General features: G+C 37.8%; 1 protein-coding gene across 5 annotated transcripts in view; it reads left to right on the top strand.

The window, feature by feature from the left end:
* Positions 1–19,214, top strand: part of LOC126293638 (leucine zipper transcription factor-like protein 1) — a 50,705-nt gene extending 31,491 nt beyond the window's left edge. For 3 of the 5 annotated variants that reach the window (XM_049986915.1, XM_049986913.1, XM_049986914.1), the window contains one exon: positions 18,507–19,214. In XM_049986915.1, the coding sequence (XP_049842872.1) occupies positions 18,507–18,692 (186 nt within the window). In that variant the 3' untranslated portion in view covers positions 18,693–19,214. Of the gene's footprint in view, positions 1–15,224; positions 15,630–18,506 lie in introns of those variants that run through there. The other 2 variants (XR_007552330.1, XR_007552329.1) reach the window with 2 other exon arrangements.
* The last annotated feature ends 290 nt before the right edge of the window (positions 19,215–19,504 follow it).

Here is a 19,504-nt window from a genome sequence, read left to right as displayed (position 1 = left end):
GAGAAGCTCAAGATTCAGAGAAAAAGAACTGGCTGGAGGAGCTATTTAAATACCTTTGCCCCTGCACCTTTTCTGCTCACTTTCTCCACCGTTGCATCTCACTCCATCCCTCAGATGGCAGGAATTGGGAAGAATTGGAAGTTTTCGATCAGATAGTAGAGTTGTTTCAGCACCTATATGACGACCTTCGAGATCCTGTGGCGCAGGGGTGAAGTAGTGACAAGAGCTCCGCTTCTGAACACGAGAAAACTGTATAGAAGGTAGCTGTGTGAACTGATCCCACTTTGTCACATAGACCATTTTAGCAACAGATGTCAGTTGGGTAGTGGTCCTTTTTTATGAAGCCACTCAGATGAAATGACACTGTAGAAATATCGCTTTTGCAACAGCATGCATTTACAATTACAGACACAGGTAAGGTTGCTTCTCGGAGGCAGAAGACAGGGACATGAGGAGTAGGGGTAGGGGAACTCACAGGTTCTCATGGTTAATTCTGAAACCATCTTGTTTTTCCAGTCACTTTTTGTGCTCCCTCTGTGCATGTTCCCATGGCTGGCGTGTCTTGCCAAGTTGTCAGAATGGTCTTGATCCACATGCTTCCAAACTATACCTACAACAACAACAACAACAACAACAAGCGTACACACATACATGCTGTCCCCTATGTCTCTCTTGCTTCTCATCCCTTTCCCTCCCCCACCCATCCACCCACCCACCTCCACTCTTGCCAGTGCTGCCCAACAGGTGCAACTTTCCATGAATGAAGTGGGTGGGATGTAAATGGATGAGATGATGGGAAGAGGGAAGGGAGAGAGAGAGAGAAGAAATAGAAGGGAGAGAACAGAAATGCAGTGCGAATGGAAGCCCACACTGGGTGCAGGCAGGCATTCGTTTGGTCAGTCAGTCACAGTTGCATGTTCTTTATGGGAGTGTCACTACATTTACAGGAGAGCATTGGGAACACAATAATAAATTATTGGTGACAATACTCCAATTAAAATTACTTTGTGATTGACACAGGACAGTGTCGGAGAGCAGAATTGCTGGCTTTTGCACGACATGCTACATGCTCGTGCTGTCGATAGTTGTGTGTACACCAAAAAACAAACAAGTTGTCTACTTACTGACTATTGCCACCATCTTTGCAGGTAGTTGGGAGGGCAGTGGTGGCGGCTGGTGTTGCTATAGCGACGACAACACATTAAGATACCGCAATGAAGTATTATAGACAAATAACACCAATAAGATTTGCAGTCGGTCACACACATGTTGCACAATTACAAATAATCTAAACAATTGAGAAAATTTTCTGGATGTCACTGCAAGCATGATGTGAGGTGGTGTTCATAATTATCACTGAAAGCTTGCTCAGGTTTTTCAAAATGTTCTTCTATCAACACGTTACATGTGTTGTGTGCCAAACGTGTTAAGTTGTTATTTGTAAGATGCGTAATACAAAACATAGCATGTAACAAAACTACACAATACTGAAGTATAAAAGTTATATGGTTATAATTGTAAAGGCTGTGAGAACAAACAAAATAAGGTATAATGGCAAACTATTGTGGTAAAAGATTGTCAAGATGAATGTGACCATTTGGGGTGAGGTCAAGCAGTGTGTGGCTAAATCATTTGAAGCTTAATGTTAGGAACATGCTTGACTGTAAGTGATCATTGAGAATGAGTACAAGACAAAACAGAACAAATGGGAAACATTTGGCCTATTTGGAGCACTTGAAGTTAATAAGCTTTTACTTGGGTTCAGCCATGACATGCAAAACTGTATACAAGCATCTACATCTACATCTACATCTAGCCGACAAGTCATCTGACAGTGTATGGCATGGGATACTTCTGGTGCTGCTGAATGATTCTCCCTTACCTGTTCCACTCAAGAATGGTGCATGGGAAGAATGATTGCCAGTAAGTCTCTGTATTGGCTCTAATTCCTTGAATTTTTCCATTGTGGTGATTTCATGAGATGTGTGAGATGAAGAAATGTGTTATCCAACACTTTTAAGAAAGTACTCTTTTGAAATTTCAATAGTAAACCTTTCCATGATGCACAAACACCTGTTTTGCAGCATGTACCACTGGAGTTTGTCAAGCTCTTGTGCCGACCAAATGATCCTGTGACAAAATGCATCATTCTTCATTGGATCTTTTCTATCTCTTCTGTCAGTCATACGTGGTACAGGCCCCATATTGATAAACAATGATCAAGAATTGTTCGAACAATTGCATTTTAAGCCACTTCTTTTGTGGATGACTTACATTTCCTTAAACCTCTTCCCAAGAATCTCAGTCTGGCATTTGCCTTTCCTACTATTTGTTTTATGTGGCCATTTCACTTGAAGTTGCTCTGGATAGTTACTCCTAGATATTTTATGGTAGTTACAGTTTCCAAAAATTTGTCATTAACAGTGTAGTTGTACAGTAGTGGATTTCTTTCCCTCCGTATGCACGATATGCTACATTTACCCTCAAAAATGTAGTTGCATCTGCTGATTTCATTCTCTTAACAGTGACCTGTTGAGTTCTACCTGCAAGGGAGTCTTGAATAGAGCAACATTTCATTTAGCATTGCAGAGTGGCAGTTTCTCATCGGTATGACATTCTGCATTTCAACAGAATTGTGCTGGCAGCACTTTTTACCCTTTGTTGTTTGTTCATGGTATAAATGAAGTTCACAAGTCCAGCAGCTTTTTGCGCGAAAAGAGAGAGTCTAGCGATCTGATAAGCCATTAAAACTGAATAGGAATGACAGAAGAGAATTCTTAATACCTAATTGACAGGTACTACAGATTTGCTGTGGAACAACATTACAACATCATCCAGAAATAATTTAAAGATTTAGTTGATGATGAAAAACCAAAAAACTTACAGTGATTCATGGATGGGATTCACTGTTCTGTACATTAAGAAGCACTTTGTGCTTCATTTGCTTGCATGGAGCATGTGATGAAATTGTATGAACATCGAATTTTCTTTAGTTGAACACATTAGTATATTTTCAATATTATGAGAAGGAAAGTTGCTACTAACCATGTAGCAGAGATGCTGAGTCACAGATAGACAAATCAAAAAGATTCTCACAATTATAGATTTCGACCATTAAGGCCTTCGTCACCAAAGATGCTGTAACTTACCAAACAAGAAAGTCCTGGTAGATAGACACAATAAAAAAACACACAAACAGACACACAAATTTCAAGCTTTTGCAACCCAAGGTTGCTTCATCAGGAAAGAAGGAAGGAGAGGGAAAGATGAAAGGATGGGAGTTTTAAGGGATAGCGTAAGGAGTCATTCCAATCCCGGGAGCGGAAAGACTTACCTTAGGGGGAAAAAAGGACAGGTATACACTCGCACACACACACACACACACACACACACACACACACACACACACACACACACACACACACACACACACACACACATCCATCCGCACATATACAGACACAGGCAGACATATGTAAATGCAAAGGGATGTGTGTGTGTGTGTGTGTGTGTGTGTGTGTGTGTGTGTGTGTGTGTGTGTGTGTGTGTGTGTGTCTATACCTGTCCTTTTTTCCCCGTAAGGTAAGTCTTACCGCTCCCGGGATTTGAATGACTCCTTACCCTCTCCCTTAAAACCCAAATCCTTTCATCTTTCCCTCTCATTCCCTCTTTCCTGATGAAGCAACCTTGGGTTGCAAAAGCTTGAAATTTGTGTGTGTGTTTGTGTGTTTTTTATTGTGTCTATCTACCAGGACTTTCTTGTTTGGTAAATTACAGCATCTTTGTTTTTTATATATATATTTTTCCCACGTGGAATGTTTCCCTCACACACACACAATTTATACACACAACTGCAGTCCCAGGCAACTGAAACCACATTGTGAGCAGCAGTACAAGTGCATGATGGGAATGGCGACTGGGTGGGGATATAGAGGAGGCTGGAGCAGGGAGGGGGAGGGATAGTTTGGTGGGGTTGATGGACAGCGAAGTGCTGCAGGTTACACTGAGGGCAGGGGAGAGGTGGGGAGAGGGATGAAGGAAGTAGCGGAAATGGAGAGAAATAAAAAAACTGGGTATGGCGGAATGACGGTGTGCACTGCTGGAATGGGAACAGGGAAGGGGCTGGATGGATGAGAGCCGTGACTAACAAAGGTTGAGGTCAAGAGGGTTATGGGAATGTAGGATGTATTGCAGGGAAAGTTCCCATCTGCGCAATTCAGAAAAGCTGGTGTTGGTGGGAAGGATCCATATGGCACAGGCTGTGAAGCAGTCATTGAAATGAAGAATATCATGTTTGGCAGGGTGTTCAGCAACAGGGTGGTTCACTTGTTTCTTTGCCACAGTTTTATCAGTGGCCATTTGTGTGGACAGACAGCTTTTTGGTTGTCATGCCTACATAGAATGCAGCACAGTGGTTGCAGCTTGGCTTGTAAATCACATGACTGATTTCACAGGTAGCCCTTTCTTTGATGGGACAGGTGATGTTATTGACCCAACTGAAGTAGGTGGTGGTGGGAGGATGTATGGGAAAGGTCTTGCATCTATTTATTTATTTATTTATCCATCTTTAAGCATTTACATGCAATCAATGTCATCATGAGTAATGTACAGTGAGGTATCACACAAAGCTAAAGTATACATTTTAAAAGAACATACATAATAAAGGAATACATTTGATACATAAAGATATCCCACGTAACTAAAGTGTGCATTTTAAAGAATGTGCATAATAAAAGAATACGTTTCATGTGTAAGGATTTCTCCACATGTTCAACAGTTAAGTGTGGAACTACAGAGACCAAAAAAAGCTTAGGAAGAGGTACAAACAGAGTTGCAAGTTGTTTCGTAAGTTAGATCTATTTTTGAAGAATTTTCAGATTCTTTAACACTAAAAAGCTTTGTCTTTCAGCCATTTTTTAGTCTTACATTTAAATATATTAAGAAAGACATAATGTGCCTGCACAGGTAATGTGCTGAAAAGCCTTATTCCCATGTATTCATAACTGTCTTACATTTTCTTGAGTCAAGTTGTTGGTATGTTTATCTTAAATGTTTGACGAGTGTTATGAATATGAATGGACTGCCTAAGGTTGTAACTGACTAATTAATGGAAAATCTCATATAAAGATGTGAAACAATTACTAACAAAGAGATAGAGGGGCTGGCCAGTACTTACCTCAGCTCAGTACAGCCGATAGAAACACAAAAAACAACCGAAAATTTAAGCTCCTAGCTTTCGGAATAAATGTTCCTTCATCAGGGAGGAGAGAGGGGAAAGAAAGGGAAGAAGGGAAAGTGGATTTAGTTACTCACAACCCAGGTTATGAAGCAACAGGGAAAGGAAAACAGGGAAGGTAGCAAGGATGGAGGCATGGTTGTCAGAGGGCCCTCTGACAACCATGCCTCCATCCTTGCTACCTTCCCTGTTTTCCTTTCCCTGTTGCTTCATAACCTGGGTTGTGAGTAACTAAATCCACTTTCCCTTCTTCCCTTTCTTTCCCCTCTCTCCTCCCTGATGAAGGAACATTTATTCCGAAAGCTAGGAGCTTAAATTTTCGGTTGTTTTTTGTGTTTCTATCGGCTGTACTGAGCTGAGGTAAGTACTGGCCAGCCCCTCTATCTCTTTGTTAATAAGGTTGTAACTGTTAAGGTTTTCTTTTATGTACAAAAGGCAGCTGTATATAAAAAGAGAAGGGACTGTCATTATCTGTAATTCTTTGAAGTATGACCTACAGGATATGTTATTTTTGGTAATCCCAGAGATGCTCCTGATGGCTTTCTTCTGCCAAATAAAAATTTTCCTGGACCATGGAGAATTACCCCGTATTAGAATACCATAGCTAATATGGCAATGAAAGAATGCATAATAGGAATTAATCAGCAGGCTTTCAGAAACACAGGTGCGTAATTTTTTCAGTAGATAGATCACTTGCGAAAGCTTTCGAGATATGTTGTCTATGTGACTCTGCCAGGCTAATTTTGTATCTAAATATATGCCAAGAAGTTTAGTAGAAGTGTACTTAATATCAGCATTGGATAAGCTGAAGGATATATTTACAGTCTTTTCATAGTTAATAGCTAACTCATTGGCTTCGAACCACATATTGGATAATCTGAGAAAATCTTTACTTTGCTCCTTCAGTTTATTTATGTCCTTCCCTGAATTGATGAAAGTTGTATCATCAGTATAAAGCACAGATTTGCATCTATGTCTATTAAAGGGCTATGAGCCATTACGTAAGGGATTGGGAGCAGGAGTTGTGTAAGGGTGGACAAGTATATTGTGTAGGTTCGGTGGACAGCTGAATACCAATATATATCCAGTTGCAACAGTTTTTTGATGGAATTGAACCTTACAGTATGGAAACTTTATTACCACAAATTATGTTTGTTAAGTCAAGCGGCACCACTGGAATGATTTTTTTAATTTAAAAACCACTATTGTTGAATTTATGAACAAAAAATGAAAGCACATATGGAAATTAGAAAATCCAGAATGGATTGCAGACCTTGCATTTTAAGTGGACTTGATTGGCTAGTGCCCACAGTAAGACACAGTGAGTTGAGAGTTGAGAAACAACTTCTTTCTGATTTGATGGGGGATGCATTTAAAAAGAAAATAGCATAGTGAAAGGGACAGATTCTGACAAAAAAAACATCTTCTACCCCCCCCATTTCCCTAAGCTCACTGGCATTAAGGGAATCGTGAGGTTTGAAGAATTCATTGTGGCTTTGAAAGAGTTACCAGGATAGTTTTCTGAACGTTTTGAGGACTCTGCCAATCTTTTTGAGCCAATGTGGATACATGGAGGAACTTAAGAATTTTGCACTTTTAACCCAGATGCTACTGACAAATGTGTGTAGGGTGCTTTATTTATGCAGCAGCCATTTGATGTAATACATTTGATACATGTTGTATCTTTTCATATAGGCATTGTCATGTTTTACATTGAAGTTGAGAATACATTACAATTTCACATATACATCTTCAAATTGATACTATTATAAAAAGTGATAATGATACATGTTAAAATCCCATAGGTTAATAATCATAATAGTCTACAATTATACAAGTTTATAATCATACATTATTTATTCATACTTTTGCTGTAGTCGAAATATCCCTTTATTGAATGAAAAGGGTTTACTTATACAGCTTCAAATTAACAATATTATAAGAAGTTAATAATAACACATGTTAAAATCACCTAAGTTAGTAATCATGATAGTCTACAATTATACGAGTTTATTATCATACCTTATTTATTCATACTTTTGCTGTAATCAAAGTATTCCTGTATAGTATAGAATGGGTTTTCTGTCAGTATTGGTTTAATACCTTTTTTAAATTCATTTATGCTCTCTGCTTTTGTGATGACATTTGGTAGACAGTTATAGAGGCGCATTCCTATGTATGTAGTCCCTTTCTCATATCGGCTGGTCCGATGCTGAATTGCCCTTAGTTTCCAGCAATTCCGGGTTTCATATTGGTGTACCTGTTCGTTCGTTTGGTAGAGATTAATGTGTTTTTTAGTGAGTATTAGAATTCTGTAGATGTAGACATTTACTACCGTTAGGATATTTAGTTCTTTAAATTTTGGTTTGCAAGTGGCTCGCCACTTTTGTCTTGTCATTATGCGGATTGCCTTTTTTTGTATAATAAGGATCTTTTTCATATTTGATGCACTCCCCCAAAGCTCAATTCCATAGGACATAATGGAATAGAATTGTGCAAAGTAATATTTTATCAGAGTTACCCCTCAACTAAAACAACAGCAACTGTGGACTCGACAACACCAGCTGGCAAGAAAGTGTCATCTGCAACACGTGAGTCCAGCAGGAGGAGGAAAGTGAGTAACCGAAGCAATGATTTTTTATGGACAAGCATGGCAAAATCAGTCCTTCCGTAAAACTAATAATCACACATCAAAATATTCAGTCACTTAGAAATAAACTGTTAAATGTAGAGGCATTTTTAAGAACTGTGAACAACCCATCTATCATATGTGTTACCGAACACTGGCTTAAGGAACAGGAAATACCTCTTTTCAATCTAGAAAACTATACAGTAGCTTCATATTTCAGTAGGACAACCCATAAAAATGGAGGTAGCTGCATTTATGTGCAAAATGGGCTACTGGATGTGGTAAAAAGTAGAGCAGATTTATGTAAGTTAAGTATTGAAAAAGAATTTGAATGCTCTGCCATTGAAATTGAAGCAAGGTTATTAAGTCTAAATGCAAACTAATACTTTGTGGGGACTTCAACATTGATTACCTCAAGGATTCTAAACATAAACAAGAACTCCAATCAATATTCACATCTTTCAACAAGCACAACACAATCATAGATCCGACTAGAGTCTCTGCTAACAGTGCCACTTCAATTGACTACATTGTCACAAATATTCAATCAGAGAATTATACTGTAAACATTGCTGAAAACAATTTATCTGACCATACTGAACAAATAATTACCATAAATCAAAACCTAAAGGACAGAAAGTATAATATTAAGTACCAGCCAATACACAAAGAAAACATAAATAAGTTTACCACCAATCTGGCTAAGGAAGGTTGGACTGAACTACTAGATAAAAGCAATGAAAACAATGCTAGTATTTTTATAACAAAGTACTGTGAATACATCAATGAGGCTTTCCCCTACAAAAACAAATGTGTCTTTAGTAAAACAAAACAAAATAACTGGATAAGCAGGGGCATTATGGTATCCAGTAATAGGCTCAAAGAGCTGCATTGATTAGTTAAGTACAAAACAGAGGGTTCAAATCTTAAGATGTATTATGATAGGTACAAAAAAATATATCAAAAAGTCATAAAATGTGCCAAGAAAAAGGCTATTGAGAATGCCATCAGCCTTTCAGAAAATAAGGCTAGGACAGCATGGCAAATCTTAAATGAAGAAACAGGTCATAGAAGGAATAAAAAGGACTGTCCCAAAGAAATTAGATGGAATAACACCTTAATAAAAAGCCCAGATGCTATAGCAAATGTCTTTAATAACTACTTTGTAAATATCTGCAAGCATATGACAGACAATATCAGAACTTCAGCAAATAATGCTTTAAATGGGTTAAAGCTGAATAATCAATCATTAAGTAATTCAATCTACCTGTTTCCTACGAGTGAAACAGAAGTAATTAGAGTCATAAACAACCTGAAAAACACTAAGACACAGGATGTTTACGGGATCTCAAATATGCTGGTGAAACTGTCTTCTACCTTTATAGCTAAGCCACTTGCTAAATTATTCAACGAATCAATGGCAGAGGGGGTGTTTCCAGAAAGCCTGAAAATAGCAAGATTAATACCACTATATAAAAAGGGTGATGCGAAAGAACCAGAAAACTACAGGCCTGTGAGTATTTTACCAATAATAGCAAAAATTTTTGAACGTATTCTGCACAACAGGTTGATGAAGTTCTTCACAACATACAAAATATTATCCAGAAGTCAACACGGTTACCAGAAAAACAAGTCCACCACTACTGCTACAAAGGAACTTATTGACTATGTGCTAGATGCTTTTGACAGGGAAGAAACTACAATAGGGATATTCTGTGACCTATCCAAAGCATATGATCTAGTAAATCATGAATTGCTTCTGCAGAAATTAGAATTCTATGGGATCAGAGGCACGGCACTTGACTTATTGAGTTCATATTTGACAAATAGATATCAGAAAGTGGAAATATCTGATTAAAAAGGAAATACATTTTACTCTGACACACACAAAATTACACATGGTGTACCACAAGGAAGCGTGCTTGGGCCACTACTCGTTTTGATTTATGTAAATGATCTCCCCAGTGGCATCCAAAATAAGGCCATCCTCTATGCTGATGATACCAATATTGTGATAAAGGGTGCAAACTTAGAAGAATGTGCTCTAAACACTGAAGGGATTCTTTGTTATCTTGATACTTGGTTCTGCAACAACAGATTAGTACCAAATTACAAGAAAACTAATTTTATCTGTTTCAAAAATAACAGACCCAAACAAAATTTGATAGGATTAAAAATCAATGACAACAGTCTTGAACAAGTAACAAGTGCGAAATTTTTAGGTCTCTACATAGATGACAACAGTACTAAGTAAACAGTACCTACAATCATATGGGCCCGATATTTACCAATATACCAGGGTACTTCATTCAGTACCAAGCTTCCTCAGTCAGTCATGTGATATCTGACTCACACTGTGTGAGTGCTATGGATACACAAGAAACTGCAAACCCTCACAAGAAGCTAAGACTGCTTAAAATTTGACAGTTTCGTGAAAGACATGAGAAAATAACACTGAACAGTACCATCTTACAAGAGTTCCTATACAGTGGTGGATATAGAAACATTTATGTTGATTTTTAAGTAAAGGTAACAGGGAAAGATGATGAACGGTGTGCTCAAAAAGTATTACTAGAATGAATACAAAACAACATTTTGTTTGCAAATAACTGTAATCATTTACGAAGTGGGTTGCAATTGAGTATTTAATTCCTTTCCATGTGTCTGAATGACGGGTGTCAATGTTACTTCCATTTTTTTTAGCTTGCAAAGAACAGGATAACATTCAGATGAAAATTAATAGAGGATTAAATGCCTAACAAACGAAATATATCATATTGAGCAGACTAAGATCAGGGGAATAAATTAAAGTGACTAAACCCATCATGGAGATAGTACCAACAAATGTCATTGTAGTGCCTCGAGAATTTCGGCGCAAATTATAGAGACCCTTCGCTTTCTTTCCACCATCTCGAACACCCGATATTTTACATACGAGCATGAGAAATGGGAGAGTGTCTACTTCGCACCGGTTTTCTGTGTGCTCAGGGTGGACGTGTGTCAAGAGAATGCCACAAGGTGAACGGTTGATCGGTGCGGGCAAGCGGTTGCCTCGCTTGTCACAGAAGTTACACGACCAGCGCTAGGAGCAAGCGCGCCTTCCTCTGTGACAGTGCTACATCAGTCATTATTGTGAACAGTGAAATTGTGTAAAAGAAAAGAAAAGACGCTTGCTTTTACGTACTTACTGACTCTCTAGAGTTACGGATGGTGGACTTGTGAGAACCATGAGAGATTTTTGGAACTATATTTATTGTAAAAGTAATCAATAGTTTCTGACAGACTGGAAGTCATTGGATTTATGAAATATGATTCATTGATATGAAACTGTTATATGCTGTTGTGTTTGTAGAAGTGAAACATAGTATGGTTGATTTAGAAGTATCCTGAGTGGACACAATCATTTTAAGAGTAGAAAAAATTCCTCCAAGCAGCATCATATCTTTGGAGAAGAAGCTAGGCAGATCATCGCAGCCGGCTATCCTGAGAAGAGGATCGTCAAAGCACCTCCAAGTAAGTCCAATGATGAAGGAGACGTGTGAGTCTTGCACACCAGCACCTCATTGCTTCCTCTAGTCGCCGGAAACCACCAGAATGTTGCGACTGATGTGATCAGGACTCGAAAAAGAGGAATTTTATGACACAAATTGAGATAAGAAGATATTGAGTTGCCATAGCAACTGAAAGTAACAAGACAAAGAAACTCTTACGCAGAATTGGCTTCTGCCTAAAAGAAAAAAAAGGGTGAAAAAAGTTAATAAGCACTGAACAAAGGAAGCCAGAGAATAGTTCGACTAAGAAGATTTGGTGTGGGGAAGTAAGCAGTCCTCAGACTTATGTCGGCACTGCCGACGTATACGCAGCAACCAGCCGACGCTGACACAGTAACCAGCCGACGCTGACACAGTAACCAGCACCCCCCCCCCCCCCCCCCCCCCGATGTTGACACAATATACTGCCAACGACGCCAACGTGGTAACCAGCTGCCGTCGCCATCAGCAACTGCCATTCACCGTTGCTGACTTCGCATCCACTCGCCAACGCCAATGTCGCAACCACCATTTGATGCTGCTGGCGCCCGTGATGTTCGCCGGTGTCGATTCTACACCTGCTCACTGACACAGCCTAGACTTCTGCGACGGGTGAGTGAACTCCAATAACTGTTTGGTAAAGTTGAAAGAACTGTGGGACAATAAACTGTGGGTGTAGTTATTGTACACAATATTGTATTATAGGCTAGATGATTACTAGGTTGAAGAAAAATAGAGAAATGGATAATATTCAGAAAGTTGGGAAACTTCAGAGCCGGACATGGCAATGACTCTAACAAAGGAAATGCCAGACTGGAATGAGGAAGCGAATTTAATTAAAGCACTAAACCTTAAATTAGATAACCAGAGACAAGAACAGAGGGCAGATTCAGCTTCTTTAAGACAAGAACTAAATTCTAGATTAGATGCTAAGTTAGAAGAACAGAGTGATACTTTAAGTGAAAAGTTAGAAGTACAGAGTGTAACTTCAACTGCTCTGATTGCCTCTTTGAGAAATGAGATAAGTGCTACTTTAAGTTAGAAGCACAGGGTGAAGCTTTAGATTTTAAGTTTTATGTATTAAATGATAATGTGGACAATTTGCGATTAGATTTAAAGAATGAATTAAGTAATGCCATTAGACAGGAAATGAATATCTTGAAAGAGAGCACAGATCGAACTAAGGAAGTAATGTCGATTAGTTAATCGAAAATTCCAGGTGTTCGTACACGGTCGATTATTCAATTGCAAATGCCTGAGGTTAATATATGAGTTGTTAGTACACGTTTTGTCAGTCCGCATGTAAATAATGAAGGATGGACGTCTGGGAAAAAATAGTCAACTTCGACATATATGTAAGTAGTCTGGCTGAACCTTTTACACTAATTATAGATCGAGAAGTTGCCAAGAGTATAATATCCGGAAACATTGTGATTGTTGCTTTCTCGAAACCTAAAGATACTGACAAGGTTATGTATGAAGAATTCAAACTTGTCCATGACAAAGTTGAAAACAGAACAACTTTACCTGAGATTGTGTTACCTAGTAAAGTGGTGATTATTTTGCCGTGGGGAAACTTTCACACAAAATTTAACGAGAATTACTGGTCCGCACTTGCTCAAGTGAAGTTAATATCAGATCCATGGGATCCAGGTGGGGCCACGTATTCCCCAGGGACATTAACATTCTATGTTAATGGGCGGAGTGACGACCATTGGTTTCTGAGTTGTTTTCGGTGTTACTTCCACATTAGTTTTCCTACACCAAATTCCCTTCAAATCTTCAACTATTCCGTAATCTATTCATAACCTCTTAAACTATCCTATCATGTTAGTATTTAAGTGACCGAATATGACTACAAGATAGTGGCTAATTTAAGAGAATCATGAATGAACAGTGATCTCTAAATATGGAATGAAACAAATAGAAAATAGTACTAGTATAAAGGTAATATCATGGTACTATTCAAGCAAAGTAATATCTAGATGTCAAAAACTGAACAAAGTACTTTGTGTGTGTATGAAAAATAGTAATAACTGAAAGACTAAACAATTATGCTATCATAGTGTATCATTTTCTATTTTTATAGAATAATTTTATACCTTTTGTGAGATGTAAAATAAATGAGAGGGTTTGTATCACTTTTGGAAAGGGTGGGTAGTGTAGGTACAAACATGACTAACACTACACACACACACACCACACCTTTCAGACGACCCGTGCAGACAAGTGTATCTGATTCTTCACTATTTGCCGTTCCATCAGAGTTGCTAAGATCTTTCTTTGAATGTCTGTTCTGTAGGAGATGTTAAATATCATACCACCTTCAGCTTCTCAATCAAGTACCGGCAAAGTAGGGGTCCTGGGGAAGAGGGATGGGAAGGGTTTTCCTGTCTTTGGGGCTATCTTCTATCACTTCTTCGATCTTAGCAACCATTTCTATTTTTTTCCTTTCTTACTTCTCATCTGAGTACCGATCCATCTTTCCCTCTTCCATATGCATACACTTCTATCACTGAAGTCCTTCTCATTCTCCGTGGTTTCCTATAACCTACAATTTATTTCAAATAAGTTGGCCAAAGAATCAGGCTGCATGAACACACATCGCCATACACACAAAGAAACAAACAAGAAAAGAACAGTTTGAGAGCTTGTAAGAACCATCAAGTGTTGTACGGGGAAGTACGTGCACATGGTAAAACATGAGCACGTGGTACTATAGGTGATGGTTCTATATTGACTAATTCCAAATAAATAAATATATAAGTAAGAATGACTTGACAGCTTGTTGGATAGTGGGACTCTCTGATAACACAAGTAAAGATGATACACCCTTTGATAACCTAAGTATATATAATAAGTAATGAATAATATATAGAGGCATGGTAGAGAGGTTGAAAAGTCAAGAAGGACTCTAGGATATGAAATGAAGTATTAATGAGCAATATTGGAGATTGAAGTAGATTTTTAATTTTACCGGATAATATTTAGTGACAGTAGACATGAAGATTTATACTAGGGCGATGAACCACGGGGCCTACTCACAAAGGATAAAGAGGCAGCACACACAGCTTTTCATGAAAAAAAGAAGAAGAAGAAGAAGAAGAAGAAAGGCAGATAGGCAGACCAATGAGAGGCTTACCTATGTTGTGTGGGCAGGGGCAGCAAGAAGGGGATTGACCTGTACCATAGGATATAGGAAGAATAAAGGGGCGTACCTACCAGAACGGCAGGAGAAAGGTTACCCATAGATTCAACCCATAGGTAAGGGATAAATACTATTCCTAAGGGGAAAAGGACAGTATAGTGATAGAAATCACATATTTGGTAGGAATTATTCTGGTAAATTTGAATTCATAATGCCTCTAGCGTTATTAAGATTTATGGATGTTGTAAAGAACAGGCTCATAAATTTTGTCTAGGGTTCCTCCAGACCACAGAAAGAGGTGTAGGACCGTACTAGTCCATACAAAAAAGGAAGGAGTAGCATAAAGGATTAAAGCTAAAGGATAAAATGTTTAAGGGTCCATATCTGGAATTTACGACTGGAATTTAAAGAGGGAGCTTATCCTGTGAAGTTCAACGATTTATGAAAAATACATATATATCTAGAATTATGGAGTAGCTGAATATCTTAGAGAAGTGGATTGTTATTAAGTACAGTGTCAATGTACATATTGAATACGTATAAAATATCGAGTGTTCAAGCTAAGGGGAGGTTAGTCTCTCGACAATTTCGGCGCAAATTCTAGAGACTCTCCACTTTCCACCGTCTCGAACTCCCAACATGTTACGTACAAGTGTGAAAAATGGTTTTCTGTGTGTCCAGGGTGAACGTGTGTCAAAAGAATGCGACAAGGTGAACAGTTGATCAGTGCGGGCAAGTGGTTGCCTTGTTTGTCACGGAAGTTACATGACCAGCACTAGGAGCAAGCGCGCCTTACTCTGTCACGGTGTTACATCAGTGATTATTGTGAACAGTTGAATTGTGTAAAAGAAAAGAAAAGAAAAGACACTTACTTTTACTTACTTACTTACTGACTCTCTAGTGTTGTGGATGGTGGACTTGTGAGAACCTTGAGAGATTTTTGGAACTGTATTTATTGTAAAAGTAATCAATAGTTTCTAATGGACCGGGACTCACTGGATTTATGAAATATGATTCATTGATGTGAAACTGTTATATGGTGTTCTGTTTGTGAAAGTGAAATATAGTAGGGTTGATTTAAAAGTATCCTGAGTGTACACAATCATTTTAAAAGTAGAGAAAATTCCTCCAAACAGCATCATATCTTCGGAGAGGAAGTTGGGCAGATCGTCGCAGCCGGCTATCCTGAGAAGAAGATCAGCAAAGGACTCCAAGTAAGTCCAATGATGAAGGGGACGTGTCAGTCTTGCACACGAGCACCTCATTGCTCCCTCTAGTCACCGGAAACCGCCAGATCATCGGTTCATGCAGTAATTGAAAGCTAGAGAACTGGACAGAATTGTGGTTGCGATATTTTATTAGTAGTTTCTGTTGTTTCATAGAATGTGGAACATACAAAATACAAGACATTTGAAATATTACTGTATCTCATTGCTATCTATCAGAAACCCTCGGAGAGCATTAAAGATAAACACCAGTCCTAATTGTCCAATTGTAAAGTGACCTGTTTCCAAATTACATACAAAAATAACCACAATTTCAGTATACATAATAATTCGAAAATGATGCTTTCCTGATTAACATTGTTCTAATGTGAGAAACATAATATAAATGTGAAATTTATACTGTAACTAGTCGAAACAAATGTAGCACATGGTCAGGATGTACCAGTAAACCTATCATTATAAAATTACTACAACAATTTAAATAGAACGTATATATAAAGCACGTTAATTGAATCTCCTATATATGTTAGCACTAAAATTCAGGCACTAGTTGATTTGTTATAAACAAATTTAGAATTGTAATTGTTACCTGTAACACAATTAATCAGAAAATGGTATATTAACTAGTAACTAAATTGAAAATAGGTTCACCTTGTTCAGCACTGAGATTGTAAATTTTTTGCAATGTTTAGCTCATATTCGGTTTAACTTTTAATTGTGATTTTACATAAAATTGTAATTTTCATTGTAGGTAATTGTTAACAAAAGTATAAATAGAGGTCACGCAGGCGCCTTGGAGCACTCGTTTTTTGGCTAGGGTTGCGAGCAAATGTATTGTAGGAACACTCGTTTGTTGATTGTTGTGAACTCTGTGTCATTTGATGTCAATTTTGGGTACATGTGATGTAACCGGTACAGTTCACCAGGATTGGACACCAGAGTCCTAGAAATATATTGGTATTAAAACTGCACTGTACTTTGGAATTTATTTGGGAGTCTTCCTAATCCTTTTCATAGGCTGCACAGCGACGAGACATGAATCCAGGAATTTTACAAAACCCCGAGCACTAAACAACTCTCAATGTTGGTAGAATTGATGTGAAAACAACAGCGCATCGACTGGGCATTTCACTCAAAACATTTGCAACGCGGAGGTGGGAAAATATAAACATCTCACATTTCAGTTAGATTTTACAGTTATTTTTATTATTAAAATCTATAGCACATTAATAACTCTTTAAGACATATGACAGAAACAGCATTGACAGAAGTCACTACACTGTGAGGCTGATGAAAGATCGAACATTGAGCAGAACCCATGATTTCTTGAACTGTGATGTAAACTACTGGAGTCGTTTGAGACATGGTGAAGATTAGCACTAACCTATATCGTGACACGTAGTGACTACATTGTTGTGAGAGCAGCTAGCTAAACTGTAGGTGACTTATGTACATCGGGCACTACCGAGCTTAGTGCTGTCCAGCACTCCAACAGACAAACTGCCTGTCAGCTTCCTTATATACCTGCTTCACGGACAGTGAGATTTATGCTGTCTAATATATCCTCCAATTTACAGCCAATTATGCAGCTGTAACAGTGCAACTGCTTTAAAACAGCTGGATATGCATATAATGCTGTGACAGGAGAATCTTAAAGAATATTTGTTGGGAAAGTTCAGCCATTGCTTAACGTCCAGTTTGTTACTCAAAACTTCACAAAGAAACGCCTTTTTTCATATCGTGTCATTTTGTCTTGACTCATTTCAAAATAGCATCAAAATTTCAAATAAACTGCTGCTGATTGATACATTTTTTGTTCCAAACAAGCCCACCACAAACTGACTGATAATCTTTTACAAATGCCTTGGCCTCAGACCAGACACTTTTATAAAATTATAAAGAAAAATTCAGTATTTACAAATTGACGTATTCTCCATAAACAAATAATACATCTGTAATTATGATCCTTGACAAAGAGAAAATTTTCCTGTACAACATTTTCCAGTGTTATCCTATTTTAGCAATTAGATAAAGAATACACAAATTGTGAAAAAATTAAATAATCAATTTTGTTTCTGCCATTTACACACATTCCTATATCAAAGTACTGTTGGTTTGTATATAAAGTTTCTCTAAAATCACATTAAAGCTTACGAATGTTTTAAATATTTACATTTTGGATGATTGCAGTGTTTTTTTTCAGAAACTTCTATTTGATAACTTTACAAATCTTATACAAATAATTTGTCTTCCACAATTTTGAGATATTATATTGACTGAAGAGTAACATGTATACATGAAGTTTTTCTTTGCTCACAATTGATGAACTTTGTCTTCTGCAGGTCATTGAATTACTTCAAATAATGTTCACTAGTTATTAATGTGTGTCTCAGAAAGAAATATTATTGTAAATATACGTCAACATACTAAACATTACATAGATTCAAATATTTCATTTGAAGCATGTATCTGCAGCTCATATATAAATCTGTTGTTGGGTATTTCACTACCCATGTGTCCCAAAGCCAGGTACCTCATTTGTGAGGTACATCCTGGAGATGTGGTGTAATGCTGTCTCCTGATTGCAATGTTTTACATACAAGATCAGTAGGAAACTGTACTGAGTTCATTATAACAGTATGTCACTACGGAAGAGTTTTATATTCACCAGACTGCATAACACAGCTTGTCTTGCATCGATGCAAACTCTGAAATGGAAATTTTTGTGTCTTTGCAGGAACTGGAAAGCAAATTCAGTGAGACGACAGCTTACACTAACATGAAGCGTATGCTTGCGAGCAAGAATGAACAGTTGCGTGAGCTGCGATTGAGGCTGCGTGCCCTGGGAGAAGGAGGAGGCAAGAGCAGTGTAGCTGTTGGCGATGCTGATGCTGAGGGAGAAATGTCGGAAGACGAAAACTGAGTTGGGAGTGGAGAGATATCACCTCATATTGCATTGAGACCTGAAAATGGAATGTGGATGTAACAGGTCTCTGACTGTAGTACTTAATTTTTAGAAGTGTTATCTCACTAGTGTTACATAGTAGTCAAACAATCTGTGTGACTTTTTGCTACCACAGTATTTGTGGAAAATTTGGCTTATATTCTTTAAGTAATTGTTATAAATAAAATAGAAAGAAACTTCCACGTGGGAAAAATATATTAAAAACAAAGATTCCAAGACTTACCAACCGATGGTTGCTTCGTCAGGAAAGTGCGAAAGCTAGTAATTCTGTGTGTGTGTTTGTGTGTTTTGTTCATTGTGCCTGTCTGCCGGCGCTTTCCCGCTTGGTAAGTCTTGGGATCTTTGTTTTTAATATATTAAGTAATTGTTAGTTGCACATAAAAATGCTTTGCACCGCTGATTGATTATAAGTCTAAAATGTGTGAGGAAATCATTGTATCTCCAAAAACTTTATTTAATAAATAAAATACCTGATCCTCACTGATGTCAAATCTTAATGTTGTACCTTTATAACAGATGAGAAGGCGAAGGGGTGAAGGTAAATCAGTTGGGCATTTCTTACTACACAGGCAAATAGTGCTTGTTCTTGTAGTAGTAATATTAATAATAACTAGTATTGTCTGTGGTCTAAATATGACCAGTTGCGTCAGTGGATCTGATATGTGATGATAAATTTCATGTATCTTATAAAGCGTCTGAAAGTTTTATATCAGATCTGATCTGTGGCAAATGCTGCATTGTAGCTACATGTATTCTTGAAGTATTTCTTT

Source organism: Schistocerca gregaria, chromosome 10, assembly GCF_023897955.1.
Source record: "Schistocerca gregaria isolate iqSchGreg1 chromosome 10, iqSchGreg1.2, whole genome shotgun sequence".
Lineage (NCBI taxonomy): Eukaryota > Metazoa > Arthropoda > Insecta > Orthoptera > Acrididae > Schistocerca > Schistocerca gregaria.
Note: the sequence above shows the minus strand (reverse complement) of the source record. Positions and strands in the feature narration are given on the sequence as shown.